The 16,983-nt window shown below is 45.7% G+C and overlaps 1 protein-coding gene across 1 annotated transcript in view; it reads right to left on the bottom strand.

Annotated features, from left to right (window-relative positions):
• Nucleotides 1–16,983, bottom strand: part of gpr179 (G protein-coupled receptor 179) — a 101,176-nt gene that overhangs the window by 27,441 nt on the left and 56,752 nt on the right. Inside the window, exons 5-7 of the mRNA XM_072487502.1 lie at nucleotides 13,957–14,025; nucleotides 10,786–10,895; nucleotides 9,200–9,438 (exon numbers count right to left, since the gene is read on the bottom strand). Of these exons, the coding sequence (XP_072343603.1) occupies nucleotides 9,200–9,438; nucleotides 10,786–10,895; nucleotides 13,957–14,025 (418 nt within the window). The remainder of the gene's footprint in view (nucleotides 1–9,199; nucleotides 9,439–10,785; nucleotides 10,896–13,956; nucleotides 14,026–16,983) is intronic.

The following is a 16,983-nucleotide window of genomic DNA, read 5'->3' as shown; positions in this document are numbered from 1 at the left end:
GAGGTCACCAGACGTGATCACCTCCCCAGACATAGAGAAGGCCTTCGACAGAGTCGAATGGAGGTACCTCAGGTACTGGAACAGTTCAGGTTGGGCCAGCATTCACCTTGTGGTGAAATTGCCGCACAGCGCTGCCCCGGTGAGCGTGCGGGCGAACATCACCAACACTGACTATTTCTGGCTCCACAGGGGCACGAGGCAGGGATGCCCATTGTCCCTGCTGCTGTCCACTCTGGCACATGAGCCATTGGCCATCGCTCTCAGATCAGCGAAGAGGTGAAGAGGCATTCAGAGGAGACACACGGAGCACAGAGGGGGTGGGGGTGGGTGACTGTGAGAGCCAGAGGCGGAATAGCTACGGATGGAGGAGACCCCCTCTATTGGAACATCCCTGTGGTCATTGGCCACTGCCCCACTCCCATTCCCCTCAGCCAAGTATTCAGTGAGCCCGGCAATGATAACCTGGAACCAGCTCAGACACCACATCAAACTCAGAGACATGTCTGCTGCAGCCCCATTGCAGAAACATAGGTTCATTCCGGCAAAAATGGACGGCACTTAAAAAACTTGGAGAAGGGGTAAAGGTGTGCTGACAGTAAGGGATCTCTACAAGGACGGTAGAGTAGGAATCCTGGGGAGCTAACAGAGAAACTCCAGCTCCCGAAAGGGAATGAGCTCCGATACTTGCAATGATGAGACTTCCTCTGTACGGAGGCCGAAAACTTCCCCCGGCTACCCAATCACACCCTACTGGACAGGCTGTTAGCACAGGACGAATTAGGGGACGGTAAATGCGCAGACATATATGGAACAGCTATTAGAGAAGGTAAGGGCCCACTAGAGGAGACAAGAGAAATATGGGAGAAGGAACTGAGCAGAGAGACCGTGGGAGGACTGGAACAAAATACCGTATAGGATGAACTCTACTTCCTCATGCGCAGGGCTGAGCCTGACACCTGACCAGGACACACGAGAGCGGGTTCTTCCCGGAGGTGGAGGACAAGTGCGATCAGTGTTAGGGCGTCCGGTCAACCACTCCCACATGTTCTGGGCCTATCCCAAGCTAAGTGGGTTCTGTACCACCTATTTGAGGCCGTGTCCAAAGGGGTGAGGGTGGAGCCAAGCCCTGTAGTGGCGGTCTTTGGGGTGTCGGAGCAGCCAGAACTCTTTGAGGGGAAGGAAGCTGACGCCCTGGCCGTCGCCTCCCTGATTGCCTGGCGGACACTCCTGCCCGGATGGAGGTCAGCAGCGCCACCCAAGGCCGCAGACTGGCTGCCCAACCTAGCGGAATTCCTGAAGTTCGGAAAAATAAAACTTTCCATCATGGGATCGGATGAAAGGTGCACCAATATCTTCCAAGACCTGTTCATGACCAGCAGCTAACGGGGAGGTGTAGCGGAGGGGTGGGGGGGGGGGGGAAGGAGGAATGATCAGAGTAGTGGGATTGGGGGCGGGGCGGGGGGGGGGGGTTGCAGAGATAACACCATGTTTCATGGAAAGTGAAATGTTTGCACTACAACAGCGGCGGGCGTGCCCACAAACAGCACTACAGTGACACGAGCAGCACGGTAGCACAGTGGTTAGCACAGTTGCTTCACAGCTCCAGTGCTTCAGGTTTGATTCCCAGCTTGGGTCACTGTTTGTGCGGAGTCTGCACGTTCTCCCCGTGTCTGCGTGGGTTTCCTCCCACAGTCTAAAGATAGGATGTAGGTGTGGGCTTAAGTAGGGTGCTCTTTCCTAAGGGCTGGTGCAGACTCGAAAGGCCACATGGCCTCCTTCTGCACTGTCGATTCTATGAAACGACCCGAAAAGAGTATGAAGCCCCCAGGCCAGGATCTAACACCCTCAGTTTGCGTTGTCGTGTGGGGCAGTATGCTGGGACCAGCCACCCCCTCCTCAGGTTACAACAAGGTATTTTTAGGCTACAGTGGTTATCCCATCTGTCACAATGCTGAAAACTGATCACATTGTCACTATGGCTACCACATGTGTACAATCTAATCACATTTCTTGTACATTCAGTTCAAGGATGAACTTTGGGACATAAAATTTTGATTATGTGTTTGACATGTCATACAAAATGATCAGGGGGTTGGATAGAGTGGACAGTGAGAGCCTTCTCCCGCGGATGGATATGGCTGGCATGAGGGGACATAACTTTAAACTGAGGGGTAATAGATATAGGACAGAGGTCAGAGGTAGGTTCTTTACGCAAAGAGTAGTGAGGCCGTGGAATGCCCTACCTGCTACAGTAGTGAACTCGCCAACATTGAGGGCATTTAAAAGTTTATTGGATAAACATATGGATGATAATGGCATAGTGTAGGTTAGATGGCTTTTGTTTCGGTGCAACATCGTGGGCCGAAGGGCCTGTACTGCGCTGTATTGTTCTATGTTCTATGTTCTATGTTTGTCATAAATTAAAATGTTCCATAAAAATATATTTTTTAAAAGGAATGTATTCCAATGGAGTCTGTGGGAATATATCCCAGTCTAATTCTGTGGGAATACATTCCAGTGTAACTCTGTGGGAATATATCCCAGTCTAATTCTGTGGGAATACATTCCAGTATAACTCTGTGAGAATACATTCCAGTGTAACTCTGTGGGAATACATCCCAGTCTAACTCTGTGGGAATGCATTCCAGTGTAACTCTGTGGGAATACATCCCAGTGTAACTCTGTGGGAATATAGTCCAGTGTATCTCTGTGGGAATATATCCCAGTCTAACTCTGTGGGAATACATTCCAGTGTAACTCTGTGGGAATATATCCCAGTGTAACTCTGTGAGGATATATCCCAGTGTAACTCTGTGGGAATACATCCCAGTGTAACTCTGTGGGAATACACCCCAGTCTAACTCGGTGGGAATACATTCCAGTGTATCTCTGTGGGAATATATCCCAGTCTAATTCTGTGGGAATATATCCCAGTGTATCTCTGTGGGAATACATTCCAGTGTATCTCTGTGGGAATATATCCCAGTCTAACTCTGTGGGAATATATCCCAGTGTATCTCTGTGGGAATACATTCCAGTCTAACTCTGTGGGAATACATTCCAGTGTAACTCTGTGGGAATATATCCCAGTGTAACTCTGTGAGGATATATCCCAGTGTAACTCTGTGGGAATACATCCCAGTGTAACTCTGTGGGAATACATCCCAGTGTATCTCTGTGGGAATATATCCCAGTCTAATTCTGTGGGAATATATCCCAGTGTAACTCTGTGGGAATATATCCCAGTCTAATTCTGTGGGAATATATCCCAGTGTATCTCTGTGGGAATATATCCCAGTGTAACTCTGTGGGAATATATCCCAGTCTAACACTGTGGGAATATATCCCAGTCTAACACTGTGGGAATATATCCCAGTGTAACTCTGTGGGAATATGTCCCAGTGTAACTCTGTGGGAATATGTCCTAGTCTAACTCATTGGGAATACATTCCAGTGTAACTCGCCGGGAATATACCCCAATGTAACTCTGTGGGAACATATCCCAGTCTAACTCTGTGGGAATATTCCAGTGTATCTCTGTGGGAATATATCCCAGTGTAACTCTGTGGGAATATATCCCAGTGTAACTCTGTGGGAATATATCCCAGTCTAACACTGTGGGAATATATCCCAGTCTAACACTGTGGGAATATATCCCAGTCTAGCTCTGTGGGAATACATTCCAGTGTATCTCTGTGGGAATATATCCCAGTGTAACTCTGTGGGAATATATCCCAGTCTAGCTCTGTGGGAATACATTCCAGTCTAACTCTGTGGGAATATATCCCAGTGTAACTCTGTGGGAATATATCCCAGTCTAACTCTGTGGGAATACATTCCAGTGTAACTCTGTGGGAATACATCCCAGTCTAACTCTGTGAGAATACATTCCAGTCTAACTCTGTGGGAATATATCCCAGTCTAACTCTGTGGGAATACATTCCAGTCTAACTCTGTGGGAATACACCCCAGTGTAACTCTGTGGGAATATATCCCAGTCTAGCTCTGTGGGAATACATTCCAGTGTATCTCTGTGGGAATATATCCCAGTCTAACTCTGTGGGAATATATCCCAGTCTAACTCTGTGGGAATATATCCCAGTGTAACTCTGTGGGAATACATCCCAGTGTAACTCTGTGGGAATACATCCCAGTCTAACACTGTGGGAATATATCCCAGTGTAACTCTGTGGGAATACATCCCAGTCTAACTCGGTGGGAATATAGTCCAGTGTAACTCTCCGGGAATATACCCCAATGTAACTCTGTGGGAGTATATTCCCACAGTCTAACTCTGTGGGAATACATTCCAGTGTAACTCTGTGGGAATACATTCCAGTGTAACTCTGTGGGAATATATCCCAGTCTAACTCTGTGGGAATATATCCCAGTCTAACACTGTGGGAATATATCCCAGTGTAACTCTGTGGGAATACATTCCAGTGTATCTCTGTGGGAATACATTCCAGTGTATCTCTGTGGGAATATATCCCAGTCTAACTCTGTGGGAATATATCCCAGTCTAACACTGTGGGAATATATCCCAGTGTAACTCTGTGGGAATACATCCCAGTGTAACTCTGTGGGAATACATCCCAGTGTAACTCTGTGGGAATACATCCCAGTCTAACTCGGTGGGAATATAGTCCAGTGTAACTCTCCGGGAATATACCCCAATGTAACTCTGTGGGAGTATATTCCCACAGTCTAACTCTGTGGGAATACATTCCAGTGTAACTCTGTGGGAATACATTCCAGTGTAACTCTGTGGGAATATATCCCAGTTTAATTCTGTGGGAATATATCCCAGTTTAATTCTGTGGGAATATATCCCAGTCTAACTCTGTGGGAATACATCCCAGTGTAACTCTGTGGGTATATGTCCCATGGTGTGTGGGTTTATTGGGTTTGAAGCACTTTCTGAAGTCCTGAGGATCTGAAAGGCACTATATAAATGCAAGTCTTTCTTTATATGTGGCCATCTTGGTCCCTGTGATGACTAGATTTTAGATATTGTGAATAGAGATTAATGAATCAGTGAGTTAATCAGGTCAAACACAATTCTTCAGGCCCTATTGACCCCAGTGCTCGGGTTGCCAACTGGTTGGACATATTCGTGATAGACCGCCCTGCCCCAACTTTCCCACCTTATGGCCAACATTTTTATAATGAATAAATAACACTATTTGGAGAAAATGGAAAGAAAACACTTTTTAAAATCCCAATGATTTTTGTCTAAGGTTGGTCAGAGCATTAATTAATTCCTGGCAACTCCAGTGCAATCCTGGAGGGTTGGCAACATCTCTGTCTTGGAGTTGGGCCATTCAGTTTAGGATGTGTTTGTGAATTCTTCTTACTGTAACATATGTAACATCCCCATGGCATTGCTTTGCTTTCTGTTGCTGAGCAAGCCTCTCTCATTAAATCGAGTGGTTTCAGCTTGGGCACTATCACAAAGAGAGCATAGAACCGTCAAGAGCAAAGTTTCAGCTTTAATAAGACATAGTTAGTTTGTTTACTCATCAGTCTGTTCCACATCATTGCTCCAAAAAGGGGCAACACTGATGGACAGCTGGAGATAGACAGAAGAGCTTCAGGCAATTCACAATGACTTTGGCTACAGCAAGATCAATTTGTCATTTCTTACAGCTTTTGTCATCAAATCTGGTCCCACATTATTAGTTACCAGCTGTACGATGAAGGGGAAGGCCAATAGAAAAACGATTTAGGGGATTTGCAGAAAGTTTGTGTGATTCCTTCTTTCCCGTGAACAACATGAATGTCACTAACATGCCTGCGTCTAATTTCAACGCAAGTATCATTAGAGCAGATTGTGAGCTGGGTTTACTTTGCATCAATTTATTTTTAATTCCTAATGGTAGGCATGTCACCGATGGGAAATGGATTTTGCTGGAACTTAGTGTCAGATATAGCTTGGTTCAACACAGGGTAAAGCTCCCTCTACTCTGCCCGAACAACCTATCCCAACCCCAACGTCAACGAGCACCAATGTGACATTTTGTCACATGTTTGGTTTATAAATTCATTCATGGCGCCAGTGGGTGTTGTTGCCTGGGCCAGCATTTGTTGACCATCCATAATTGCCCTTGAACTGCGCAGCTTGCTAGGCCGTTTAAGAGTCAACCACATCTAGATCTAGGTCTAGAGTCACATGTAGGCCAGACCAGTTAGGAATGGCAGATTTCCTTCCCTAAAACTGTGTTTTTACAACAATTGATAATGGTTTAATGGCCATCATGAGACTTGGTAATTCCAGATTCTTATTGAGTTCAAACTTCGCCATCAGCCTTGGTAGGATTCGAGCCAGGGTCCTTAGGATTAGCATTACCCTGGGTCTCTAGATTATTATTTCAGTGACAATACCATTAGGCTACCACCTCCCCTCACATCTTTATGTGACCTCACTGAGTGAAATGACCAAACTAGTGACAGGCCCATCCTGGGGTTGGATTGATGTCCCACTGACCAATCAGTGGATTGATGTACCTCTGATAAATTGGGTGGTATGGTGGTGCTGTCACTGGACTAGTAACCCAGAGGGTCAAGATAATGCTCTGGAGAATGGGGTTCAAATCCCAGCAAGGCACCTGGTTGAACTTAAAAATTCAGTTAATAAATGTGGAATATAAAGCTAATCTCAGTAACAGTGACCACAGACCATCATCGATTGCCGTAAAAACCCATCTGGTTCACTAATGTCCTTTAAGGAAGGAAATCTGCCGTCCATACCTGGTCTGGCCTACATGTGACTCCATAGCGGTTAACTCTCAACTGGCCTCTCTGAAATGGCCGAGTGAGACACTCATTTCAAGGACAATTCGGGATGGGCAACTAGTTCTGGCCTTGCTAGTGACACCCACATCAAATAGAGAGAATGTTGAAATAACAGGAAAGGTGGAGAGCTGTCAGGGCTTTTGAATCCACATGTCAATGGTACAAGTAGTTCTTATACTTTGAAATCGAGAGTTTACAAGGATAAATGCCACAATGGGAAGCTTCCTTATTGAGTGATGCTGTAAAATAAACGTGGAATGATCAAACAGATTTGAAATAGCTCATTGACAATCATAAGTTTTTCCATTGCTGCATCCAACAGTGGTTACAAATGTTGCAATGCGAATGAACCAGAAAGATTTGCATTTGTACATCGTGTTTCTGAATTCAGAATGTCCTGACCGGCTTTTCAGCCAATGGTGGGAGTGATTTGTGTTATCTTAAATAACCAACACCCATCTACTTAACAAATGAGATTTAAGGATTAATAAATAAACAGAGGAACATTGGAGAAGGAAATGTGATTACACCAGGAATACAGCACAGTAATGGTCACTGGGTCCAACCAATCCAAGTGTTCATGCCCCACTTGATAAAGTAGGTGAATTAGAGTCAAATTAGACCAGAAAGAGAAATGAGAGAGGAAAAGAAAGAATGGATTGAAAGAGAAAGGAAAAGTAAGACTTTTAAAATAAATTTAGCATTTATAGTTCTATAAATCTCCAGGAATAATTTGTTACCTGCAGGAATAAAATTGCACAGTGTCAAAGGATTTGAGTGTATTACAGGAAAATTAATCTTGTCATTAAACGGGTCCTTACACTGTTAAGTACCAGCCCTAACTTTGTGGTGATTCACTTTAACAGTGTTAATGCAGACATTTTTGAAACTTTTGGGATGGTTGAAGGTGAGCTGTCATCACAGGGTCTCTCTCTATGCGGGCGTCTTGCTGCTCTATGTCACAGACCCGGTGGGAGGGATGGCCAAAATCATGGAGATACTCGGAGAATTTGGGCGATTTTCAGGTTACAAGTTAAATATGGGAAAGAGCGAGATGTTCGTGATCCAGGCACGAGGGCAGGAAAGGAGACTGAAGGAGTTACCTATTAAAGTGGCTGAGAGGAGTTTTAGATATCTGGGGATTCAAGTGGCAGGGATTGGGGGCAGCTTCATAGGTTAAATCTGGGCAAAGCGGTCGGTCAAATGAAAAGGGACTTCCGCAGATGGGACATGCTCCCACTGACGCTGGCGGGGAGGGTCCAGACGTTGAAGATGACGGTCCATCCGGGACTGCTCTTCTTTTTTCAATGTCTTCCGATTTTTGCCCCAAAGGCTTTTTTCAGGAAAATGAACGCGGTGATTTCAGGTTTGGTGTGGCGGGCAAAAGCACGAGAGTAAAAAAAGCACTCGTGGAATGGGGTCGCGGAGAGGGGGGCTGCCAGTCTCACCAGGAGGTCACTGGTGAGTCCTCTGCCCTGAGAGGGGTAGAGAATCTGGGAGGGTTCTGTAAGGCCGGTGCAGGTGTCCTCTGGTAGGGTGTGTTCTGCTGATCCCCTGCTTCGTCAGCGTTTCCAAGGAATGCCAATACCTGGTGGGCTCCTGATTGAGCTTGGCCACGCCCATCTCCTTGTTGAAACAGCTGGGATATGAGGGTGTCCAGAGGGACAGCCTGGGTGGGCTCCCAGATGATCAGAGGCCTTTTGAACATTCAAAGGACACAGGCAGTACTCAGCAGTGTGAGCAGACAGGAGCCTGTAAGTAGAACCAAAGGATGCGTTTAAAAGACAGACGGCAGTAATGAGGGTCTGTGCCAGGCCACCCCAATCCAAGTCCACGGACTTGGCACCAAGTCACTACCCAGTACTGCCCCCGGACCAGGCAGCCACGTCCCAACACGCCCAAGACTTTAGAACGGTTTTTCAGATTGTTTTAGCTTCTTGATCCCCCTTCTGTATCCATGGCGGCCAATCCCCGTTTGTCAATACTTGTAGTAATTCACCCCCTCGAGACTTCCGCCTGAGAGGAGGGAGCATCACGGTAGGGCGGAGCATATTGTGTCCAACCCGCTAATCACATTTAAATGCAAGCAAATACTGGAAAGGGACACAAACCTCATTTGCCAATGTATACCATCCAAGAATTTGTAGCAATTTGCAATTAAAGCCGAAACTCTTCCTTGTCATTTATAGTTTAATGACAGCGAATGCTTTCAATACTTTCCATATTCCCTCAGCAAATATTTGGTCATTGGAATTAAGAAAGATCAATTGATATTTTCCAGATGTATTTTTAACATGGGCCATCGGGGAGCACTCTGAACAAAAATATTTGTATTGAAATGTTATGCCTACAAATTTCCTGAAAACTCCTATAAACACAGGACAATAAAAGTAGTAAATGCTACCAGTGGCCATCATGTAGTCCCAACGATCGAGCTGGCACATTTTGAACAATTGTCCATCTGGTGTTCGTGACTGGATGACCAGCGGGATCTTCCTGTCCATGTTTTCCCAGGCAGCCACTGTCCAAGCGATGAGGAACCAACAGACTGTTAGCATGATGACACCCAGCATCTTTAGCACCCTGCAGCAAGTCATATAGGGCACCCTCTGGGCAGTACGGGATAGGAACACCTTCAGCACTCTGGAGAGGAAAATATGAGAGGTAAAAAAGGAGGGGGTAGAATGAGAAAGGAAGGGAGAGATGAAAAATAGATTTTAAAAAGGGAGAAGGAAGTGGGAGGAAGAAGAAGTACAAACGTTAGCAGAGAGTCGGAAGAATAAGCAACATCAGCTTGCATTTATATAGCAACTTTAACACAGAGAAATGGCCCAAGGCATTTCACAAGAACAGGATTCTGATATGTTGAATGAATGAAGACAGAGTGACAAGACCCTAACAGGTGGAACAATTGTATTTTGTTAAATTAGGAAGTCAAAACTTCCTTTTTAAAAATAAATTTAGATCACCCAATTATTTTTTTTCTCCAATTAAGGGGCAATTTAGCGTGGCCAATCCACCTACCCTGCACACATTTGGGATGTGGGGGCGAAACCCACGCAGACACGGGGCGAATGTGCAAACTCCACACGGACAGTGACCCAGGGCCGGGATTCGAACTTGTGCCCTCAGTGCCGTAGGCAGCAGTGCTAACCACTGTGCCGCGTGCCGCCCTAGAAGCTAAAACTTTCTTTAGGTAACATTGCACATGCTGAATAATGTTGCAGTTACAGCAAACTATGTAGTCATCTCTGCCTAAATTTATCATCTAAGTTTCAATTTAATTCCTACTCTAATGGAGAGCTCATTAACTTTCATTATGTTGCATTGTAGTTTTGCAGCCCATTCAAATAACAGCAGACATTGGAATGCATGGTTTCCTACAGGAACACTGGATTTCATTCAGATTTCAGGTGAATCTTGTTCCTTATGTAGAACAGCTTAATAGTGACCCAATGAAGTGACAAAGGCCAGAATTTGACACTCCTCCCCCTGCCCCTGCATGGGCAGGAAGCACTCCAGAATCCCGCCCCGATTTGGTTGGGAATATATCGCGTAAGCCAGCGACACTGACATCTCTTGAATGAATGAACAAAACATCCTATCACCTGTCATGACACTTGCCTGGCAGGAGGGTGTGATTTTGTGTGGACATAGGAATTTATAATGGGAAAAGTTGATGGAAACTGTTTGCAGCCATAATATTAATAGATTTCCAGTTATTTATTCATACATTTAGCCCACGTCCATCAATAAAATAATATATCCACAGTACTTTGCTTCTGTTTTTAATAAAGTATAATCATTTCCTCAAATAAAGTGCTGCCCATGCAGACAGACTCACAGCCAGTATAAATGGGGCACACCTAGATCCACCCAATAGATGTAACATTCATCCCATGACCTGACCGGCTGATGAAACTTGACCAGTAAAGGGAGGTCCATCAGAACTCAACGTGGTGGCCTCCAGACATTCACTGGCCCTGGTACCTGTAAATCTTCAATGTTACTGTTCCGTAGATGATGGCAAATCCCAGAGTCCGCACCCACCGCAGGAGAACACATCGGAAAACACTGGGCTGAAAGTATAGGATAAACACCTGATGGAAGAACACAAACAAAAGCGTACTTTAACACAGGCCCAACAATCTGAAAGATTCGACAATCGGGTGTAAGTCACAGGTTAAGGAATTTATTTTAAAACATTTGTTAAATGCCCAGAACACTGGTCTGGGTGTGAGGATGTGTTCAGAGGAACATAGAACATACAGTGCAGAAGGAGGCCATTCGGCCCATCAAGTCCGCACCGACCCACTTCCACCCTATCCCCGTAACCCAATAACCCCTCCTAACCTTTTTTGGTCACTAAGGGCAATTTATCACGGCCAATCCACCTAACCTGCACGTGTTTGGGCTGTAGGAGGAAACTGGAGCACCCGGAGGAAACCCACGCAGACACGGGGAGAACGCGCAGACTCCGCACAGACAGTGATCCAGCGGGGAATCGAACCTGGGACCCTGGCGCTGTGAAGCCACGGTGCTATCCACTTGTGCTACCGTGCTGCCATTGAAATGCACTGCCATTGCATTTCACTGTGTTGAAGGTTTGCTTGCCTTCTAATACCTGCTTGTGTATTCTCTGCCATCTCTTTTGCTGCATTCTATTGAGGGCAGAGATCCAAAACGTGACATTAGCAGTACTATACTCAGAAGCTATCAACACAATTTGGTTCAAATTCAGGGGTTATCCCTTCTCACCTTGGTCCAATTGGTAAATGTACCTCTGAAGACGTTTTCTAGCCCTGTGCTCTCATCAGTTCAGCAGTCTGGGCTCATCAGTACAGTTTCTAGAGGCCACTGCTAGTCAATGGAGATGTGAGCACCTTGGGTGAGGACAGAACTGGCCTTGCCTGTGACCCACCTCTTGGTTGATTCATTAACGCTCTGAATTTTGGCCACATGGATGAAGTAATGGAGGATAGCTGGAAATCAGCACTTTCCAGAGGAGAGATGCAGACTGTTAAACATCAGGGCACTGTGCTTGCAGTGAGGACGCAGGAACCTCAGCTCTCGACACAATATGAAGAGGTGGCACAACAGAGGCAAATCTTTTAAACACATTTAACTTTAAAAGCTCACTTTTGATGATCCAAAACGCTGATATTATTTTTGCTTTTGGTTCATTTTAAATCCCATTCTGCCTCCTTCCTTTAGAATTCCAGGTTGGAGTGGTTTCTGGATTTGTACTGCGCTCAGTAAATGTTCCTGATTAGAGGTGCAAATTGTGACACGAGATACATGTTAAATGGAGGCTCCATCTGCCCTTCCCAGTGGGTGTATAATATCCCATACCACTATTGTGAAGAATCAAGGCGCTTCTTTGATGTCCTGGGTTAAAACCTATCCCTCAGTTAACATTGATCAAAACAAAATATCTGGTTGTAATCATATTCCAGTCAGGACCTTGCTGAGTGCTAATTGGTTGTTGTTTTGTATGTAACAACAGTGGTATAATTCTATTGGTTGTAAAGCTACCTGGCGATGTCCTGAGCCTGCGGGAGGCAGTTGCTTCTTTTATTAGGATCCAAATCTCAAGATTGTCAGGATGAAACTCCCCTTCCTCTATGGGGCTTGTATGGAATGAGTTTGAATCCCAGCCTAGAACCTGGTGAGTCTACTGTCTAAAACTTCTACCTTGATAAATAGGCAACTCCCCATCAGAGATCAGAAAGCTGGATGAGTTAGGAAACGGAAATGTTACACTGAGGCAGTAGGAGAGGCTGTTTGAACAAAGGTGAAATGGAGTATATTTTCTATAATTTTTAAATTTATTTAGAGGCACAAGTGTAACAGTGAAATCCCTTCAGTACATTTATTTTACTTCAAATTATCAAAACATTACTAGGACAATATTGAAAGTGGTTTACTGCTTAACGCTTCTGTGTTACACCTGGCATGACATATCCCAATCATAACTTGAAGATCACAACGTTGTCCCAAGACGAGGGTAAATGAATTGGAGAGGGGAGTGCGGCAATTGTCAATCAGCTCAACTTTTCATCATTTCAATGTGAGGCAAATTCAGTGAGAGCTGTTGGAATTACAGCTTTAATGGTTAAAAATAAAACTGACTAATCCTCGATCAGGAATGAGATGACAAAAGTGAGCAATTATCATTAGATGCGTCAAACATGTAAATTCACCATCCAAATTTAGAATGAGCCATCTGTCACCCATCTACAAAGGAAAGCTCTCAATTGAGGCACTGATTCACCAACAGTATAATTGCTGGCTGCAATGTGACACAACCATTGCAGTTCAATTAGATCTGCTTATGTTTGAGGATCAAACAGTGGTCAGGGACAGAGTCAACCAGGGTCATTCAGAGTTCTTCCGAAAGAGACAGTTAGCTGGATGGAGGTATAGAAGAATAATAATAATAATAATCGCTTATTGTCACAAGTAGGCTTCAATGAAGTTACTGTGAAAAGCCCCAAATCGCCCCTGTTCGGGGAGGCTGGTACGGGAATTGAACCCGCGGGCATTGTTCTGCACTACAAGCCAGCTGTTTAGCCCACTGTGCTAAACCAGCCCCAGGGGGAGCTGATTGGAATTCAATTGGCTTGTATTCCTGTTTTTCTACATTGTTTTGTTAGAGTGTGTGTGGAGATTATGGGAATCAGATATAAACTAGAAAATTTGCTAGGCTCCAGGGAGACAGCGGGAGGGTGGGACTAATTTGAGAGCTGTAGCACAGTGCTTGCACAGGCATGATGGGCAGAATGGCCTCTTGGGCTGTATAATTATATCATTAAAACTGTGGTTCGTGACCCACCCTGAGTGCAGTGGAACTCATTATCCAAAGGTTTGGAAGCAGGTGCCTGGAACTGAGTATTTTGCCAGTGTTTTGGGGTTGCATCTGGGAGGCTGGGGGAGGGGAGGTGCGGTATCTGGGAAAGGTGACCTTCCCGGTGGTTTGGGGGTGGGGGAAGGTATCTGGGGCAGGTGTTGCCCAATTTTGACTCTATCTGGGATAGACACTGCCAGTGGTGGTGGTGGTGGGGGGTGGGTTACCTGGAACAGGTGGCACAGGTGCTATCCCTGAGTACCTGTGGGATTAATTCGGAAGGTTCTGCATTGACCAGCTACAACAATACTTACTGGAAAATACAGCAGGATGGAGCCTGCAAGTATGGTTTCCAACAGGAGCAATCCTGATGTTCTGATTCGCTGTGAAGGAAAGGACATTTTTAAACTTTCCGTTAAGATGTTAAATCCCGAGCTAGGTGATATTGGCATGTGATTCTCACATCTCAAACAACTGCCCTCTGTTTCCCAATCCCTCCGCACCCCACATCCAGACCCAGACTTCAACCAAGTCTATCCAGCTCACAAACCTACAAAGCCTCAACAAGAGAAACCCCCAAGCTTTAAATGTGTCACAGGAGAGATGAATGTGGAACTTAATGTCCATAAATAAAGCTGTTAAAATATTTCTCCATTTTCACCTGGGTGACAAAATGAATAACCAGTTTGCTATTTACTCTGCCTGCATTTCATCCACGTAACAATATTTTTCAAAGTACCTGCAATAAAACTGTTCGAAACTCACAAGTCTCACACAGAATCTCTGTGACCCACAGCTCAATTCAGGTCAGCAACATTTCGGAATGATGCACTTTTATTGAAAGTTTATGGTAGAAACGATTGATGGACCAGACCAACTTGGCCAAGCTGAACTGCCAGTCTCTCAATCCAGCAGGTTTGTGCAATTAAGGAAAAATGACCTTCCATTTATCCAGCAACGTTTATTGCCTCAGGTTGGCCCAAAGCACTTTCCAGCCAATGAAGTAGAAGTGTAGTCGCTATTGTAACATAGGAAATGTAGCAGTCAATGTTCACACAGAAAGATCCCACACACAGCAATGTGAGAATGATCAGACAATCCCCTTTTAGAAATTGGGTCAAGGACAAATATTGGGCAGGACATTGGACAGAATTTCCTGACTCTCCGAAATAGTGCCAGGTTTGAGAACGAATTCAAGAACCAGGATATGTTAAAGGGCATCATGTCAGTGTCTGCACTCTAATGCTAAGCCTGTCACAGTTGCTTAGTTCCTCTAATTCTTCTAACTCCTTGAATTCTCTGGTGTGACTACCCCCCCAGAACCATTTGTCACATATGAGTGTAATCAGTAAATGTCAGCAGGTTACTTAACTATAGGGTAAGAGCAAGGCAGGAGGTGGAAAGTTAATCACAGACACGATTAATTACGTTGTTACCCGATGCTCGCACGCTTACCGTCTCCAGTAGAGTCATTGGATTACAATCATACCCACAATCCTGACTGATTCTCTCACACTGACTCTAATCGCCACCCAGCTGAAACCTGCTACCCCTACAACTGAGATTGTTTAGAATTCAGCACAGACCGGAGAGCAGTCCTGCAAAAATCAGAACTCTTCTGTTATCTGAATGTTTGATACTTTTTCAAAAGCTGTTATATGTGTTGGGATTCAGACAATATAAACCATTGTAGATTAACTCTGGCCGTGATCTTCCGGAAAAATTTCCAAATGTTGTAGCGAGCGGGAATGGATTTGGAGTATCCCCCTTGAGATTGGGATGTCTGAGATCACGAGGTATCTCTAAGCCCTGCCTGTCCACCACGCCCATGATCCCATCCATCTCGTCCCGGGCCAGGAAACCTGACTAGCTCTCTGTCATAACCTGTGTGTTAAACCCAGGCTCCACATAACAACAGCTAAGGTCCCAGCAAACGCACACATCCCTCGCTCACCCCCATCTGTAGGACCTGCCCACACACCAGGCTCTTATCACGGAGATGAACGTCTCCACCACACAGCTAGATGCCACCCTCCTGGTGGATCAGCACAGTGAGGAGACCCACAGTAGACCATACTGGGAGAAACAGGACAGGGACCACAGAACCTATTGCTAACATCGGTTGCGGCAGACATCAGTACCCCTGTTGGCAGGGATGGGTGGTGAGGATAGAGGCTCCTTACATCTCGGGCTGGGTGCCAGAGGTGCAGTGTGGACTACATCATCTCGAAGGTGTCAGGGGGTGGTGCGGGGAACATTTTGAGGGAGACGCAGCTGTACAACTCAGGGTGACCATGTAACCTGGTGGCATTGGACTGTCAATGGAATCCTAATCCTAATCCTAATCTTTCTGACATTCTCTCTCTCTCCCCTCCCCCTATTTCAAACCACCCCCCTACACAAAATCCACCTTCCCTCCCCCTTAGTCCATTCCACCCCTTCCCTCTCCCTCACTCCTTCACTCCATCTTCCCTCTATCCTTCCAATCCTTCCCACTACCACAGCTCCCCATCCACGCTCCAAAGGTCATACCAGCATCACCACAGGGTGTTGGTCCAGGGTTGGCAGTATCAGTGGGTCTTGTCCACGGGATAGAGGAGGATGAAGACAACTCTGCTGCTCCTCATTGTCTGACAAAGTCTGACTCCTATCTGGTAACAATCCACTGTCCGGCCAGGTGATCCCTGTGTGCGTGCCGCCGATTCCTTCACACGGGCCTTCATATGTTGGGGGGTTTGCAGGAGATGGCGAATGATTAGAGCTCACTCACTGGGGACACTGTCGCAACCAATCCTATCATGTATAATGTATCGACTTGGTAAAGAGATGCCAACAGACAGATCTTATTGATCAGTGTCTGATGTTTTGTGATCTCCCCTATTGTGGAGATCTATTGATCAATAAACAACAGCGGCCTTCTGTATTTCCAAATTCCTTATTTTGCTCACTTGTCAAGCCTGGACTGTCAGTGTCAGTGGGCAGTGAGTTCAAACTCTACTCCAGGAGTTGAGTGTCCTGCTCTATTTATAAATCTGGAACATGCTGACTGACAGGGCGGTGGAAGCAGATTCAATTGTAACTTCCAAAAGGGAATTTGGAAAGTACTTGAAAGAAAAATATTACAGGGTCACTGGAAAGAGCAGGATGTGGGACTATTTGGATACATTTACCAAAAACAGCTGACACAGGAACGATGGACTGAATGTCACCCATTTGTCCTAAAACATGGGCGGGATTCTCCCCTACCCGGCGGGGCGGGGGGTCCCGGCGGTATGGAGTGGCGGGAACCACTCCGGCATCCGGCCGCCCCAAAGGTGCGGAATCCTCCGCACCTTTAGGGG

Source organism: Scyliorhinus torazame, chromosome 21 (assembly GCF_047496885.1).
Source record: "Scyliorhinus torazame isolate Kashiwa2021f chromosome 21, sScyTor2.1, whole genome shotgun sequence".
NCBI lineage: Eukaryota > Metazoa > Chordata > Chondrichthyes > Carcharhiniformes > Scyliorhinidae > Scyliorhinus > Scyliorhinus torazame.
Note: the sequence above shows the minus strand (reverse complement) of the source record. Positions and strands in the feature narration are given on the sequence as shown.